This window comes from Camelina sativa, chromosome 2, assembly GCF_000633955.1.
Source record: "Camelina sativa cultivar DH55 chromosome 2, Cs, whole genome shotgun sequence".
Classification (NCBI taxonomy): domain Eukaryota; kingdom Viridiplantae; phylum Streptophyta; class Magnoliopsida; order Brassicales; family Brassicaceae; genus Camelina; species Camelina sativa.
In genome coordinates, this window is record NC_025686.1 from 23,492,286 (window position 1) to 23,510,464 (window position 18,179).

Here is an 18,179-nt window from a genome sequence, read left to right on the forward strand (position 1 = left end):
TTTTTTTTTTTTTTTTTTTATGTTTTCTTAACTATTAGTAATACTATAGTTATGGTAACGTAAATTGAATGTTTTGTTCATATCGGAAGCTTTTCTGGTGGTGAGCAAACATTTATTGGGATTTCGTTTTAGTATTTTTTCATTTTTGGTCCCACATTTATAGTGATTTGGTCCGTTTGGTTATTACAAAACAAAAAGATAATATTATCTATATGTGTATGTGGTAAGCAGAATCTGATTGCTTTGATATTGATAAATACTGTTCAACTGCTCGAATTAAATAACAATGTCCTATAAATGATAAAAAAAATTATAGCTAAGTCTGCCAAAGTATACATATCATAAAAGATTGTGTGGAGATTATAGAAAGATAGATGAGATTTCTTAAATACCTCATATAGAATAATATTAAGAGTCAAAAATGATTGGATCTTAGAGATAAGATTATGATCGCAATTGCTAATTAAATACTTAATCACTTTATCTTTTAATTGGATCTGTTTTCTTCTTTGGCTTATGTCTTCACTTTTTCATTTGTAATTTTCTTGTCAAAGCATTGATACAATAATCCTAATTATTGTTATTAAATGTGTGTGTGTGCTTTGAACAGGCGGATGAAGAAGAACAAGAGGTACTACGGTTAAAAATAGAAACAGGAATAGGAGCTTACAATGAAACTCAAAGCCCCACTTTGAGTATCGACTCTCTTTACTAATACATTTTGTTTGTTTGTTTGTTTGTTTGTTCTTTTAGTTTCTCTCTTTACCATCAATAATATATGTCTCTTCTCATTTTCTTCTCCTTCGTTTTGTTGCCATCACGAAGACTTCTTTTGTCTTTTATATAATGTCTATAATAAACCGTACCCATTGTCAATATATTGCTCAAAGAAAAAGATTGGTTTTTCTCTTTAATTGAGATTGAGAACCCAGTGTTAAAACTAAGCCAAGCTCCATAAATCCATAATTAACGAACAGTTAGAAAAGATAATGGATTCTTTTTATGGAGTAAGTAGTGCTATATTTAGTGTTCAGAAGTACCATGAGTAGATCCTTTGTGGTGTGGTACCAATGGAAACAGGTCATCTCTTGTTAGAATTCTTGGCAATTTGATCGTGAGGCTACATACAGATAATGAGTGGTACCAATTACTATTTTTTGTTTCAATGCCCAACAAAACGTAAATTCACTTGACCACGGTGGACATGATGAACTCCAAATCAAAATAAATAAAGTTGTCCACTTAAGTAAGACATACCTGTTCTTTCATTAAATAGGGTTGGTAAGGTTTTTAAGTTTTAGATAATGAAGCACAACGTGGTTACTAATGATCTTCAAAATAAAAACTTGTTACCAAATCTAGAATATTACCACTTACCAGGTGAAGTGACCAATCTCCTGAAACCATTTATGGTGGCTTTACCGTTTTATTATTTAACTTTCCATATATTTTAATTTACACGTTATTTGTGTCTATCAATTTTTTTCTTTTGCTCTCTACCCATAGTCGGATAGTCCCATACTACTTATTTTAACTATTCTCCACAAATTTTTATTGAAACAATCGGTAGTTTTTTTCTATTTCCACGTATTTTTAGTCAAAAATAGGCAGCACATTGTCATAAATAATGATGATACGTGTAATAATATATACATTGAGCCTGTTCGTTTCGTCGCCCTAAGTACCTACGGCTACGGCAGCCGCATGTATTGTTGTTCGTTTGGTTGCCGCAGGTGCTTGCGGCAAGACGCTGCGGCGAACGCTAATTCTCATTTTGGACGTCGATTAGTTGCGGCGATTAAAAAAATTGTGTTTGCCGCAGTCGCTGCCGCTGCCGCAGCCGCCTGCGTCAACGAAACGAACACGCCCATTATATACATACGACATTAGTTTATGATTCGTTTACGTTTTCCATTGAGAGAAAAACTACATTTCTTATACCACAAAAAGTTGATCAGCAAGTAACAGAAATGTAACTATGGTTTTATAAAAATGCTGCATGTAATGTAAAAATATGAGAACATCAAAAGCAATTGCAAAATAGTTAAAGATTTCCTTTGTTTGAACTCTTATGTTTACTATACATGCGTGCAATGCCTGCGAGAGAACGATTGTTAATATAAGTTCTTTTGGGGTAAGAACTTATTTTTGTGTGAACACATTCAAAACGTCTCTCTCAGGCTATTATTATTAAAGCTTATGTATATTAATACGGTCGTCCAGACTTCTAGTGGATTTTCTTTATTTATTTCGCTCAGTCCATACCAATCAATTTCAAAGATATCATATATTATCTCTCAATACTACTCTCTCAGTTTATTTTTACTTGTCGTTCTAGACTTAATTTTTTGTTTCATATTACCTTATCGTTTTGTATTTAAGATGCAACTTTATGAATCAAATTTTCAGTTTTACCCCTAACTTTTAGCTTATTAATTATTTGTATCAAATGAACTAGTGTATTAATGAAGGATAAAACAGAAATTTTAAATATTTTCCTAATATGTGTGAAATCAGCTAGAACGACAAGTAATATGAAACGGAGAGAGTATTATCTAGTTCCTTACAGAGGGAGTATTATCTAGTTCCTTAGTTCTTGAGTAAATAAAACCCGATTGTCGAATTATTGAAAATTTTGTTTTACACAGTATAATGAATGTAGCAAAACAGGAAACATCTTCTTTTCAGAGACTTTTTTTTTTGTTTTTGTTTTTGTATAATTTAATATTTGAATATGCTATTAGAAAGTTGGAAACATAATTGCTTGACGTGCTATATTTATTTACGAAGGGCTCACATGCTTGCTGGGGTACATTTACTTACACTTAATGTTTTTATGTTTTTATTTATTTAAATGATTGTCTGTATTCGGAACTTATGGCTTTTGCACATTTTAAATTTAGCAAAATTTGAAAAATATGCTTTTTTAGAGATTGGTAACATAAAAGAAACCAAACAAGAGAATCACAGCTGAAAATAAAAAAAATGGTTGAAATTGCATGAGTAAAAAAACCTCTTCTACATGACCAACAACTAAATTGCATGAGTTAGACAACATATATATATACATAACACAAGAGCTTCCTTACATGGTCCAAAACAGCAGCGTTTTACCAGTCTTTGAGCAGTTCTCCGGCAACATCCCGGTAGCTGACTTTCTTTTTCTTCACAGGAGGAGGAACTGTGTCTGCCTCTGCGTCTGCGTCTGCGTCTGCGCCTGCGTTTACAGAAGTATTACCAGTCTCGGCGCTGAGTTTCCTTTTCTCTGAAGACTCACAATCATTAAAAACATTAGTGTATCTATTTTCCCCAGTGATACGGTTTGATGTCTCTGTGTTTTTCTGACTGAGGCTCGGGATCATGTTCATTAACATAGCTTGTAGTGGATCCTCGTGGATTTGTAATTTCTCTCTCATACCCATCTCGGTCTTTGCATTTCTAGAATCTTCTGAGGCCTCTTCAACTGCTACTATGTTCTCTTTATGCAGTGATTCTCTGTGCTTTGCTATGTTAGGCTCTCGGATTTCTTCGTTTTCCACTGATCTACCGGCTGCATTACTCTCTAATGCATCTGCTGACACATTGTCCATGTCATCAAAACCATCATGTTCCTCAGACTCATCTCCTCCAATCTTCGAAGCCTTCTTGCCTCTTCGTGATCTCTGTACTCTTTGGGTTTGTCCTACACGAGACTTTCCTCTCTTTGCAGATTCTCCTCTGCTAGAGTTTCTTTGAGCCCCACCGAACGAATCTGACTCTTCTGCTATATCACTGAGTCTTGTTGAAACCCTTTCTTCAGAAGCATCGCTCTCCTCTTTTTCGTCCCCGCCTATCTTAGAAGGCTGCTTGCCTCTGCGTCTCTGTACTCGATGCGTTGAGTTTGTAGAAGACCTTCCCCTTTTAACAGCTCGAGTACTTGACCGTCCTCTTGAACTCCTAATTTCCATTTTAGAGGAAGCTGGCTCTTCGGTTTGAACACTACCACAGGAAGCTACTTCCGCTGTATCATGTTCAGATTTACTGAAGCAAACAGAGATAAAATCATTGGAAGCTTTTCATATTAGAACGCCCTTATATAGATGAGAGACTAAATTTTATATCATTTGTAGATAAGAACTCATAAAATATGTTGACTCACTCTGATTCTTCAGTATCAGACTCTTCCATATACTTAGGCCTCAGAGTGTAGACGTCCTCGCAAAGTTTCTGCTCTCTTTGCAAGCTGTCTTCTAACCAGTGAGAGTTAACAACGTGTAGCCTTCTCTTCAACAAAAGGCGCTTCTCCACTTCGCTGAAACTATTACAGAGAGAGCAGATAACAAAGTCTTAATCCTAATTATATAATGTGGTACGAAGCTCATAATCAGAAACAAAGAATTTGAAATACTTTTTTGAAACTGAAGTGAAATCCAAAGAGTCTTCTGTTATAGCAAGGACTACAAGGTGCGACGCATGAGCAAGATTATTGCTAACTTTACCACCACCCATTAAAACTTCAAGCGCTAATCTCTTAGCCATAATTGCCAACAGAGCTTCCTCTTCAGTGCTCCTTCAAGTAAAAAATGAAATATTGAGAATGATGAGTATCGCTTTAGGTAACTTTCATGTTTAAACAACATAAGAAGAAAACAAGAGGGGCCTTACAATGTTTGACTATACGGGTAAAAATAAACACAGCAGCCAAAGAGGCAGGACCATCTTTTCTCTGGACATAACTTTTTCTTGTAGTATTCAATGGATTTTGAGTCTTCGGATTGCTTGGCATTGCTTAAGACCTGATAACGAAGAAAAAGGGATTGCAACCAGATTGTATGATTTTCGTTAAAAGGTATCAAGAAGTAGTATAATATTTGTCAAGATGGCTTACTGAACATACATACCTGTTTGAGACCTTCAAGGTCTAAATCCCAGTAATAAGAATCCGAAAATTCATCAATGTCATCCTGTAATTTGGTCCTTGAAGCATCAGTGAGGTGGAGGAAGTACCTTCAAAAGTGGCCGCAAGCGGTTTTTTGTTAGACGCAACATTAGAGCACAAGAAACCCTAAAGGCTCGATACCATAAGAAATTGTTGCTAGGACTCACTTTGGCTGCAAAGGAAGCATCTTATTTCGTGAACAACAATCTAAGATCCATGAAAAGTGGATGACATCTCGCTGACGCTTTGCTGCCTGATACTTTATTCCTGAAATAGTATCTCATTATATGCTCCTTTCTTAAATTGTTTTGAGAAGCACTCATGCGTACAAAGGGTTAGGTAAAAAGTGTTAAGAGTAAAAAAGTGACATACCACTGCTTTCCGCTGCAATGCAATGAGTCACTGAGTTGTTTAAGTTCATTGAGAACTTTCCTCCATTCTCAACCACCATTTTGTGAAATGTATCAACAGAATAAGACCGGAGCACATTAACAAAATCTGTAAGATTTGTCAAGGAGATAACGAAAAGTGTAGTATCAAAATTTTCTCAAAGTTTGCAAGTTCAAGTAATGACATATTCATGTAAAAAGGTGTCTAATTCTAATAGAGGAAGCCAGCTGAAAATGCAATCAGTGTGAAAACGGTACCCAGGTGAGAATGAAGCAGAGAGACGAAACTTCATTTTAAAACATGTCAAAGGATACAAAATATCATATTTGAGAAGATTGATGTCTTGCCCTTGATATCCGATACATCAGTTTGAATAAACTGAGAAGGGACAAGAGACACATTCTTTTTCTCTCCTCTCCTGGAGGATTTAGTAACTTTCGGATTGTCATGTGTGCTTTCAGATTCCTTCTGTTTCTGTGTGGTGCCATTACTAGAGTTCACCAATTCCACAAAAGCTGCAAAGTCAACATCAATCAGACGTATAAAGCGGAAGCAAATCAGTTATTTTAACTTTCATGAAAATGAGAACATTGGATAATTTCTTTGGATGTTTTACTCACCCTGCACATCGAGACATTCATGCCAAGGCTTGTCATATCTTACTTTATCAATACGAGGAAACCTCAGACTGTAAGGTGCAACAAACACCTACATAAAATATAGCATGTGCATTATAAGCAACAAATCTGCATTGCAAGATACCAAATTAAATTAAAAACAAATATTAGAGGTCACTAGCTAATCTTCACATTCTCACATCTTATGGACATACCTCAGACCTTATTGTCCTGATATCACTAGTGATTGAAAGTATTATTGATCTGCAACAAGGGAAGAGAAAAAAAAAAGATATGAGCACAGAAAATAGTATTCAAAGATCCAAATTATTCTTCTTCAGTTGCGGAAAAAGAGATAATTGACAGAAAACTGACTTCTCTGGGCTTTCAATCCAAACATCTGGTCTCTCTTTTGAGTGATTTGTGACCTGATAGAAGCTTGGTGGAGCCTTCTTTGGGTGTTCATTTTTTCTGAAACAAATATAAAACATGTGATAACAATTAAAGAAAGATGCAGTGTGTTTAAATTGTCAATATATAATACCCAAAACCCTTCTAGTTTTGATGTATGCCAATAGCTGTTTCTCGTGAGTCATATCTTAGTGGAGCATCTGTATAATATCCTTTTCTCCTTAACCTTGACTGATCCCATATAGTTTAATATTTTTTTGTTTAAATAAGACAAGAAAGCCAGTGAACTGTTCCGTCTCTCACCTGAAATAAGGCTTCAGTTTGCTTACAACAGTGTTAAGTTCTTCATCAGAAAGTCCAGTGCCAACTCTACAAAAGGACAGAAATCTGGAAAACGAGAATAGCTTATCAATGAAATGCATGGGCAAACAATTAAAAATTCTGATGTCACGTAGCTTTAAAGTCTGCTGTCAAAAAAAAAACGTAGCATTAAGTCTGCATTGCCCATGTTCTGTCAAGACTGTTTCAGTAGTTTCTCTAGATAATCTGATTTCATCTTCTATGAAAAAAATGTGAAACCATAGAAATACTTACCGCCTGGGATACACATTAGCCTCTGCCCGGTCAGCCAAGGCGACGAGAAACTGTGCTACCTCCCCTCCACGACGTCCGGAGCCATAGTATCCTCCTGGCAAAGATGTAACACCCCAGTAAGATCCAATGAAAAGGACACCAATTTTGAATAAAGGAAAAGTAACAGCATATCGATTACAGACCTATTATAAGAACATCAAGGTCAGAACCAGCCCGGATATATTCAGGCTTCAACTTCAACCACTTGCCACTACGATCTCCAGGTTCCCATTTTGATTCCAGGTCTTTAAGCACAATTCCTTCATCTCTGAAGACAAAGAAGAAACTGGATTATAAACTAAAACACACATCTGCGAAGAAAATCATATTAACGTCTCTGTACTAGAATTAAGCAAGCATCACTGTTCATATACGGCCAAGAAGGTACCATCCAAAAGTTCTGCACCACTCATGAATAGTAGAGAGAGAAATTTTGGCTGGATTTAGAATAAGAATAATAAACCTGTTTTCAACTGTTTCTTTGAAAAATCTCTCAACATCAGCAGCAGCATGAACAACAATAGACCAACTAGGTTCCCCTGCAACAAAAAAATGATTGTTCACATATCCATTTTAAACGGCTTAATGGTACCAGACGAAAATTAAATAGTTGTATGAAAGATTTAACAGACTCATAATGGTGCACGAGTCTAAAAACATAGTACACTCTTCAAGAAAAACAAAAAAAATCATCATTGATTTAACTCTGTCACACTTGTCAACATTATTGAGTCTAGTAGAATCTTAGTAGTCCTTACCTGAAGGGCGGTGAACATTGAGACCACCTTCAGGTACTAAAACTTCTAGACGACCTTTTAAAGGCCTGACCACTTTTTTCAGCAGTTCATGCCGTTCCTTCAAACTCTGGTGGATGACGCTAGTATCGCCAACATAAAGAACATCAAAGGCAACATCTAGTACAAGGTCAAGGAAAATAATCTCTAAAGTCGTTTTGTCAGGACATTCTGAAGTCGGGGCATTAACTTCTCCTAGTAAGGATACAACACAACTGCATTAATAGATAAATAGCACATCAGAGTTTATAGTCGGATCCTCAAACAGTTTCACTCGCAACATAAAGCAAAGAACAAAAGTAAACAAGTGGGATTTCGCATATGAACCTGTCTATGGCTGTCAAGACCTTCCCTTGCTGCCTTGGCTGTGAAAAAGAGTAATATAAGGATCAAATCTACTGCAAGCAAGACTAAGCTTTTCAACATAAGGATATCGATTAGACTCCAATACCTATTTCCTGATTTGAACCAAACTCAGCAAACCGATTCAGAGATGTATCCCAGACCAACATTTCCCCATCAAGGATGCACCTAATTGGCAATAAGTAGTAAATAAAAGATCGTATATCTCACAATTTCAAGCTTGTAAAAACCTCCCAGAGCCTAAATAAACAGCAACTGTATTCTTACTTGTCCACCAATATATTTTGTACAATAAGATCCGACATGGCATGCACGTATTCAGAATGGTCAAGGAAGTTCCTGCACAAAGTAAAGTGCAAATTCCCTATCTGTCAAAACACTAAGAGACCGGTAGAGAACTTGAAACAACTACAACAGTTGACCAAAAAAGGCTTTCGGACACTAAGTCACAAAATAGTCATGAACTATGCCATATGCAAATAAGATCTTTTATCAAAACATTTATAGCAGGGTAGACGAAAGAGATGTGGAATCACCTAGAGTAATAGTGTATCTCAGTCCCATTTTTGTGTATTTGTATGCGATCCCCATCAAATTTGCATTCAGCAATTACATCTTTCCCATGTAGCTATGTCAAGGAAAAAAGAAACTCATGCATTAGTTAAAGAAATAAATCACCAATACAACGACATTAACAAACAATATATATACATACAGCACAGAGATATAGAGTAAGTTGACAATAGATTTGATGGAATTTACCTTCTTCCAAGCAGCATTTACATCACTGATACGCATAGCTAACTGAGGCCGTACGGCTTTTCCTACCTCTATATCCTACAACGTAACAAAGAAACAAGCCACCACGTGAGAGAAAGTCATCGCATTGAGCGCCATGAGTGAGAAATTTAACATAATCAAAGAATAAGCAGCAGATACATTAGGAAAGACATATACTTTGGCAAGAGTTGAAATAAAACAATATACAAGTAATCACAACAATCATAAAACTGAGAGACTATTATAAAAACCTGGCGCTTATGCCGTTGGTGTCGATCCCTCAACTTTTCACAAACTAGTTTCAAGTCACACGTAACATTAAACAAGTCCTCAGCATCTGGATGGAACTCATGAAATATACTCCTCTCGCTCATTCCCAGTTTCAAATCTGTAAAAGCATAATCAAAATTTCTAATTGATGATTCTCAATAAAAAAAGATGGAAACTTTATCTGAACAAAGCTGAAAAGTTCCAACCTTTTAAAATTATCCTAATGACCCACTTCATCTCCTGAGCATTTGTCTTCTGAATCAGAGTAGAAAGAACAGAAGTCTTCTCCCCTCTGTGTTTGCATAGATTCCAAAACCAAAACAAGATACAGAGATTATAAATGGAAACAACTGATTCTATCTATATGAAGTGTAAGTAAGGATTCAGAGAAAGCACCTGTTCTCACTAGTAGCCAAACGATCAAGCAAATCATTCAATTCCTTAATAGTCAAACCACCTGAAGCCATACCTTGTCTACGTTGCAAAACCTAATCATCACATCAAAATGTTCAAAAACCCTAAAATCCCCAAAAAAAACCCAGAAAACTCAAAGAACTCATCATTCCTAAACCTCAGCAGCAATTAAAGAAAAGTTTCCAGCATTGGCACCAGCTTTAGCGGTTCCTCCTTTACGCCAATTGAGAAGACGAACAGCGTCAGGAGCGTCACGAGAGATACCAAGCGCGTCGATCAGACACGTGGCGAGCACTGACTCCTTGAGACCGTAGCTACCTCGTTCCCTATCAAGCGACGGGATGATGAGTCGTACTGCGACGAAGTAGTCTGAGGGTTTGCAGTAAGTGTCGAGAAACTTGCGGAACTTGGAGCGTTTCTGAGATGAGGTTTTGCTTTTTTGGATCCAGTTGAAGAGAGATACTAGTACGCTGAATTTGATCGATTCCGTCATCTTACTTCGCCGGGGATTTTTGGGTTTCTGATGAGATAACGGGTTGATTAGGGGAGAAAGATGGTCGGAGAATCAGTGAGCAGCGTCGTGAATTGCTTGTCGGAGAAGAAAGTCGCGTTTTGGAAAAAGTCACACGGCCGGTTGGGTTGCCCCGGTTCTGTAATATTGACAGGGACTGTCGTCTTCTTTGTTCTCTCCCAGTAGGAGACTGTTTACTCTGAAGTCTGAATTGCAAATTTGCCCTAAATCTTTATTAATTGATCAATTCAGCCCATTCTGTACTTTTACTATCCCACTTTATAGGAACCATGTAATTTTGATTTTTGCTCTATAATATACTACACTATTTGATTTTGTTACAGCCTTATAGGTGAGATTGATACCAGGAAGTGGACTTTTATGGTATAATAAGTTGTAATAGTGGTGGTTGACAAAACAATTTTTTTTTTTTGACTAGTGTATTGACGATGGGACTCTGCTCTAAATTTCTTTTTGTTTCATGGGCTACAATTTGCTGTGTTAGCATGACAATTATGATTTATCATATCATTAAGTTACAAACTTACAACAAGTTCCCAACACAATTTGAACATGAGGATTACATTGGCTTTAAGAGATGTAAAATCTATATAAGTGAAAAGCATGAGATCCACAGTTTTTGAAATCAATAAGCAAACAGTTTCTAACCCAAATATTTATACAAGGTTGAATTAGCCTCTTTGCCATCTGTCTCAATCCATGTTTCAGAATGTTGATCCGTTAAAACCAAAGAAGGGTCGCTGCAAAAGAAAGACACATCCAAGAATCTAGTTATAAGACAATCTTTTACATTCAGAACACTGTGCTTTCACCTAAGATCGTAGGTTTAATCGAAATCAAGATTATATGATATACTCTTGAACTTAGATCATCATCATCATCTTAAGCAAGTGACATGCTTTTAACTTGACGCAAAAATGAGACTTACCGGGGAATCGTAGAATTTGATATAAAAGCGGGAGCTATCTATAGAGAGCTTAATTTGGAGAATCTCAGATATTGTCTCGCTAAGCTTCCCGTTAACACCTGGTCCTAATCCCCCAATAGATATCAATTCTCCATATGCAGCGGGTTCCTCCGTACCAGCAAACGCAATGGGCACTCCACTATTAAGCAGTATCATCACATACTGAAAACAAAAACACAGACGTTGTATTAGTAATGAACAGCCAAAAAAGACTTGCAATTCACAGAGGACTTTTATCAAACAGTTCGTGTGCATATATCAACAACATCATGAATCCAATCAAAAACTGAAAATTTCCATTCTACTCTGATTTCAGATGATCAAAACTCTAAAAAGGAATGAAAGAATGTTGAATCGATTCATGAATATCGCATAGAGATGGCGGAAACAGAGGAGGAGTAGAGTTTTATATACGGATTCAGGTTTGCCGATGATCTTAGCGACGGCCTTAGTAGCGTCCTTGAGAATGTCGGAGCAAGTGACGGCGTCGACTGGTATGTTTGTAAAGAGATTCAAAGTGGGCATCTTTGGTTCTTTCTCTTCTCCTTCTTCCGACAAATCAAAACCAGTGGCTTTCAGATATGGAAGTTGAGATAACGGTAAGAGAGCATAAAATGGTAACGAGTTTTCAATTTTTTATTAAACCAAAACTATACCAACCGATGTCTAAAGTAATCATACCGGAATCTCATGGGCCTCTAATTCGGCCCACCAATACGTTATTTTGTGTAAATACTAAATATGTCGAAAAGGAACCATCGAAGATTGACAAAAACAAAAAGTACAGTTAAGTTTTTTTCTTTCTCTCTTAGAATTTGGAGGGGGACCAATAGAGTTGTGTCTTTCCTAATGTCGATTTTTTTTTTTTTGGAATCAGCATGAAGAGAATCATGCAATGGCATAGCATAACTCTTTCAACTTTTGCCTTTCCATGCTTATGATAAGCTTTTAACCTTTTTTTACACTATGGATCCAAGGAAGGGAGTAATTGACAAAAGAATAAGTAACTACACTGATATTTTCAGTAAATTTCTTAAAACTTGAGTAGCAAATTCCTTTATTATATTATATGATGATTTGTTTGATTTGTATCTTTGTTTCATATTTCATGTGTGTTGCAACCTAAGACATTAATTAGTCCTTATTATACATTCCCTATTATAATTTTTCTGCATATATACTAAAATATGTCTCTTGTTACTTTTAGATTTTGAGTACTAAATTTCTGTCCAACTCTGATATTTCGGACTGTCTATATTCTATCTAGTTAGTTAGATGTCAGTTTGTCTGTTTTCCTTCTTTGGATCCCAAAAGGTTTCAAAAGTTTATCATGAGCATGGAGGGCAGGATATGTGAAAGAAAGAGTAAGGCTATTGCATTATTACCCATGCTGGTTAAAAAATATATATAAAGAATTCCAAATTTAGGGTAAGACATAGTTTTAATGGTCCCCCTCCAATGTGCAAGAGAAGAAAGAGTTCACTTGTTGTTTGTAACCATTTGGGTTACTCTTGAGCCATAAGCCAATTTGATAGAAATTTCTATGTTCACATTTCCAGATCTCCCTAGTCTCATGCATATTTTTGGATTTTTCTTAGCATTATAAGTGTTTTCATTTTAGTTTGATGTTACAATTTATCGATTTAGTTACTTTTCAATTCTTATTACTACAGTAAAACCTCTATAAATTAATAAACACTATAATTAATAAATTTTGCTGGTCTCGAGTCGGGCCAATATAAAAATTAACAAAATTCGATAAGATAATATTTTTTTTTGAAATCTCCATGCAAAAAATAGTCTCAATAATATCGTAAATTAATAATGATGTAAATTTACATACATATGTTGATCTAATAATATATGTTTTTTAAAAATAAATTTTCTCCTGAAGCTCATATATATAAAATAATTGATATGTTGTATTTCCAAACTTTGATGATATAAAATATTATTTAACATGACATAAAATAACTATTTTTTAAGTTTTCAATTTCTAGATATGCATCATTTTCATTTTGACAGTTATATAGGCTATTAAAATATGCCAATTGATATTATTATTTATAAACTTGAATTTACGTATGTCATATATATAAGTGAATTTGTATATTTTATTTGTAATTTATTATCAATAATGTTTTCTAAATATTACAAATTCAATTGCAAAAACCATAAAATTTATAACATTCGAAAGTCTAATCTTATTTTTATAAAATTGTATCAATTCCTAATTTTCAAAAATTTAAAAAATTAAAAAATATATTTATTATTAATTTATAGATAAATTAATATCACTAGAAATTAATAAAATATTATATTCCAACATTATTAATTTATAGAGGTTTACCGTATATGCATATACATAACAAACTTGTATCATGTCTAATGTACATTTGTATATATATGTATATATATGATCCAACTCGCGATGTTAAATGTTTGTTTTTCATGTTGTACACACATGCATATTCATCATTAGATTCATATATGTTTCGAGATTAGCGGCATTAGCGCCTCTAGGTGCTCTTACATGAACAGTAAACTTGATTGCAAAAATCAAAATATTATAATGGTATATATGTTTGAATGATGAGAATAATGAATATACGCTTAAAGATTATAACGATATCTAGTACTATCCATCAGATATCATGATATCCAAATGACTGAATGAGTGGTTAAATATGGGTTTCATAAATCGTATATGTTTTCTCTCCCCTTCAACCGAGTCGGTTTTGTTTTTTTTTGTCTACAAAATCAATTTAATTTTCGTGTATCTTCTATGATATCTCGTGTGGTTAATGTTAACTTATAGTGTAAGAACAAAATATTATAAGACCCACTAGATGTGGCCGAATAACTAGCATGGTAAGATAATTGTAAACAAGTTGTCACAATGTCCATATGAAATAGCTTTGAAATTTATAGGACAATCAGAATTATGGCATTCGAGGGTTTTAGGATAGCCGCATCCTTTCTAATTACGTGTAAAATCATTAAACTTGTGAATTATAATAAGCATTGAAAACGACAGTCAAAGATATATACTTGTAAATCAATTTCTCTTTTATTTCAACAATTTCTTAATAAAATGTCACTTCTTTACGGTTTTCAAAAAAAAAAAAAAAAAAAAAATGTCACTTCTTTATAATTATATTTTTTACAATCTTTTAAAATCCACATGAAACACAAACTCAAATACGTACGTCTCACAACTGGGGAGTCACATATATTTCTCTTTAGTTAATCAATCAAAAGATTTAAAACTTTTTTGTAAAATTACCAAAGCAAAATAGATTGAACAGTCTACTCTCTACCTAGTGTCCTTGAAGTTAGTATTCGGGTATAAAGTACTTCAATCAGACATATGCTGCAACGATCGAAATTATTAATGTACTTTTATCCACCAAACTTTTATGGGAAAAAAGGTAAAGATTAGTAAGGAAATGGAAGAGAGGTCACATGTTGTCACAAGAATAACATAACAACAAAACTTACTTTGGAGCAGTGCCATAACAAGATTTATCCTGTTTTTCTTTTTCTTGAGGTTTAAATTCTCTCCAGCACACCTTTCTTTAGATAAGAAAAATTCTCTACACTTCAGTTTTCTATAAAGATTTTTTTTGTTTGTCAACCGACTTTTCTTATTAAAAAAATTGGTTTTTAAGCTCTTTTTTTTGTAATCATATTCTCTCATTTGATAATGATGCACTTGATGTAACAAAATATTTTTTTAACGAATCAATATTACATTCGTTCAAAAAAAAATCAAATTATTTATATATATTCCATGTTCTTTCTACTAATAAGTATGCATATGAACCATATTGAACTGAAATGAGTCCAATTGCAAAATTACGTCTCTGGTTAGTAGAATTCAAAAATTGGTTTTCGCATATATATATATAATGGATCAGTGTGTATGATCAATTTTAAGCATATATATATATATATATATATATATACATATAAAATGCTGAGTATTTACCGTTAAAGAAAAAAGATAGTGGATATTATTTAATTGCATAAATTAGTACAGCAATTTGTAGATAAAAGTTAAAATCTTGTATTAATATTGTACTTTAGTTTAAATCTTGTAGTAAATTATAAGCTAATGAGTAAAAATGCATATGGGTTAATATATTTTATATTATTTTTTGTCATATTTTGGCTGTAGATATTCTTATGGGCATGCATATATATTTAATCTTAGCCAATATGTCGATTTTTTTTTCATCTGGATATTTATAGCCCCACTACTACAACAAGTAAGGAGGAAACCAAGCAAGTATGAGAATACCAATTATATAATAATGAAATTTGTAACTTTTTGTCATTTTACCTTTGTTTCAAGACTCACTGCCAATAGACGAATTCTTGAAGGACAGATTGTATAAGTAAAACAATAACATCAGGTTTATAGGATTTAGTATTGAATAAACTCGAACAAAAACTTGTCAATGTAGTAAATATGCAAGTTACTTTTCTATATTGTTTTGTTTTATCAAATACATGTACTCACAATGTTTGAATTGCTCAAGCTCCACTTGCTATATTCTTAGACTTATTTTTGATGCAATTAAAAAAGACCATTTTTCAACATAAACTTAAACAAAATATATGTAGCTAAATAAAAAGAAAAGGTACTAGTAATATCTAACCAGGAGTCATTGAACGTAATGAGGTAAACGTAGGTTTAGCTTTAGCCACAAATTACTTCAAATGATACCAAAAAGGTTCCAATCATTTTTTCTCTCTCACATACACAATCCACTAGACTAGCCCACCATTTTCTCTCACTACACTTTTGTTTTAAATTAAAAAATTATTATTTAAATACTGGTATTATATTGTAAGTACGACAATATTGTAAGCCATGCATGCTCCTAGTAATAATGATAAAGCCAATTAGCAATAGCTATTTAAATAACATTTGTATTATATTACGGCCGTATGAGAGAGAGAATAATAATTGTGAGACAGAGAGAATAATAATTGTCATGTCTGTATATCCAAAAAAATTTCTGGCACAAAAATATAGATAAGAAAGTATCAATTTATGCTAATATTTTTTTCCCCAAATATGCTTAATTAGTAAATTAGAAACAAAAGTCTTTAATTAGTAAAAAGCAAATTACTAAAGTCAGTTTTGGAAACACGTGAAAACGTTTCTCCGACCAGAAGACCACAATCAGTTAACAGAGAAACAGCCACGTCATCTATGAAATCTAGTAGAGCCAATGATTAATTGCCACGTCGGCGGATAAGGTGACATTTCCTCGTTTTCTCTTTAAGATCCCAAAAAGATTTTGCCAGGTTTGAATTGATAATGATAATGATGCTGATGTGGTTTTTACAATTTTATTTAGGAAATAATAATCCAAAAGCAGAATCATATCTCTCTACCATTGGTTACTTAGAGCATGAGCATTGGTTGGGACAAAAATTTGGTCCCTCAAATAAATTAATACTATTTTTAGAGTTTCTTAATTTTTGTATGAGCATTGGTGTCTCTCACATTTGGTCCTCTGCAAAAAATAATATTATTTTTAATATTTAAAATTTAATATTTAAATTAATAAGTAAAATCATATTAAAATTTTATTCAAATAAAACATATAACATTAACATTAATAATATAAGAAAATTACAAACTTACAAAAACTTGGAAAAAAAACAAAACATACAATTAAAACATGAAAAATAAAAACATAATCGGATTCAAATTTACAACACATACCTCTTACAATTGGATATTTTGGAAGATGATACACTAAGTGAGGCCTTCGCGTTGCAGAATCTTCACTTTGATGAAGGTTTCTCAAAGGTTTTGTTCTCGCCGTCGCGATACAGAGAGAGTAAAGAGAGAGACTGCGAAAGAAAAAAGGAATTGTTCCGTCGATTTTTTTTTCCTTTCCCCCTACAAATAAAACAACATCCAATTACCCTTGAACACGTGTCCTGAGGGACGCAGCAAAATTGTCCCGATTTAAGGACCGTTTCTTCATATATTTCATGATTTCGATTTAAATTAAATGTTTAATTTACGTAGGACGCACGAGGGACGGTGCGATGCACATGGCCTTATTATTAGTCCCTAAACAGCCTGGACTAAACACTTGACCTTTTTCTTGGTTAAGCCTTTTTAAAGAAGAAAAGAGAAGAATTTACCATCATAACAAACTAGTAACAATAAAAAGTTAAAATTTCATTAAAAAAAAATTAAAGATATTATTTAAAAAGTATAAAGGAAAATTTTAATCTAAAATTCCAATCAAAACTAAAGTCAAACCATATGTAACTTCATATCCTATTTAACTTGTCCAAAAGTTAAAAGAGCTCAAAATAAATATTTACAAATTGTGGAACTCATCAGCTATTAGTATCAACTAAGAAGATAAATTCTGAACCTCAACATACATAACACTACCACATGATCGTTAAGCTGCTTAATGTATTCAGATTTTGAGTAAATGATTAATTGTTATATAATGTGACAAGAAATATATTTTTTGATGAATTAATCAGCAAAGGATATATCTCCATTTAGATTATGATTGATCACCATCATGTTATTTACCACTGGGTTAATATCAGATATTTCAGACTTTTTTTATGTAATGTAACGAGAAATGATAATTTCATAAATTAAACTACAAATTTGCTTCTATTAATGTTAGATTATCGTCACATTGTCTATCACTACGATGAACCAATTAATTTTAATTATTTTGGAATAAATGTTATTTACTACGATACTTTTATGAATTAATTCGTACAATATTTGTCTTCATTCGAATTATGACTGATCGTCGCCATATTACCTACCATTAGATCGTTTATCCGATTAATGGATTTAAATTTTGAGTAACAAGAAATTTTAATTTTGTTAAATTATTTTGCAAAATATTATTTTGATTTGAACTATGAATGATCGCCACCATATTACCTACATTTATTTACATTGATGAGTTGATTAATGTTTATTAATTATAATTTCATATTATCTAATACGACAAATTATCTTCATTCAGACTATGAATGATCGCCGCCATATTACCTTTGTTTTTATTTACATTGATGAGTT

General features: G+C 33.4%; 3 protein-coding genes across 4 annotated transcripts in view; 1 reads left to right on the forward strand and 2 right to left on the reverse strand.

Annotated features, from left to right (window-relative positions):
• LOC104734012 (transcription factor bHLH35) overlaps positions 1-914 on the forward strand; it is a 4,598-nt gene extending 3,684 nt beyond the window's left edge. For both annotated transcript variants that reach the window (XM_019236928.1, XM_019236929.1), the window contains exon 5: positions 611-914. In XM_019236928.1, coding sequence (XP_019092473.1) covers positions 611-715 — 105 coding nt within the window. In that variant the 3' untranslated portion in view covers positions 716-914. The remainder of the gene's footprint in view (positions 1-610) is intronic.
• Positions 2,948-10,294, reverse strand: LOC104734036 (DNA ligase 4). The gene is made up of 26 exons (XM_010453548.2): positions 9,748-10,294; positions 9,573-9,664; positions 9,383-9,468; positions 9,158-9,294; positions 8,889-8,963; positions 8,663-8,754; positions 8,394-8,465; positions 8,215-8,294; positions 8,091-8,128; positions 7,972-7,978; positions 7,728-7,883; positions 7,433-7,508; positions 7,113-7,237; positions 6,931-7,024; positions 6,640-6,723; positions 6,301-6,396; positions 6,141-6,189; positions 5,929-6,016; positions 5,623-5,823; positions 5,291-5,416; positions 5,086-5,185; positions 4,881-4,986; positions 4,645-4,775; positions 4,388-4,549; positions 4,139-4,297; positions 2,948-4,020 (listed from the first exon to the last, which is right to left on the reverse strand). The coding sequence occupies exons 1-26, from the start codon at positions 10,081-10,083 to the stop codon at positions 3,111-3,113; spliced, it is 3,678 nt and encodes a 1,225-aa protein (XP_010451850.1). The 5' UTR covers positions 10,084-10,294; the 3' UTR covers positions 2,948-3,110.
• On the reverse strand, positions 10,601-11,708 carry LOC104734043 (macrophage migration inhibitory factor homolog). The gene is made up of 3 exons (XM_010453555.1): positions 11,504-11,708; positions 11,051-11,251; positions 10,601-10,862 (listed from the first exon to the last, which is right to left on the reverse strand). Exons 1-3 carry the CDS (start codon positions 11,612-11,614, stop codon positions 10,827-10,829), a joined length of 348 nt encoding a protein of 115 aa, XP_010451857.1. The 5' UTR covers positions 11,615-11,708; the 3' UTR covers positions 10,601-10,826.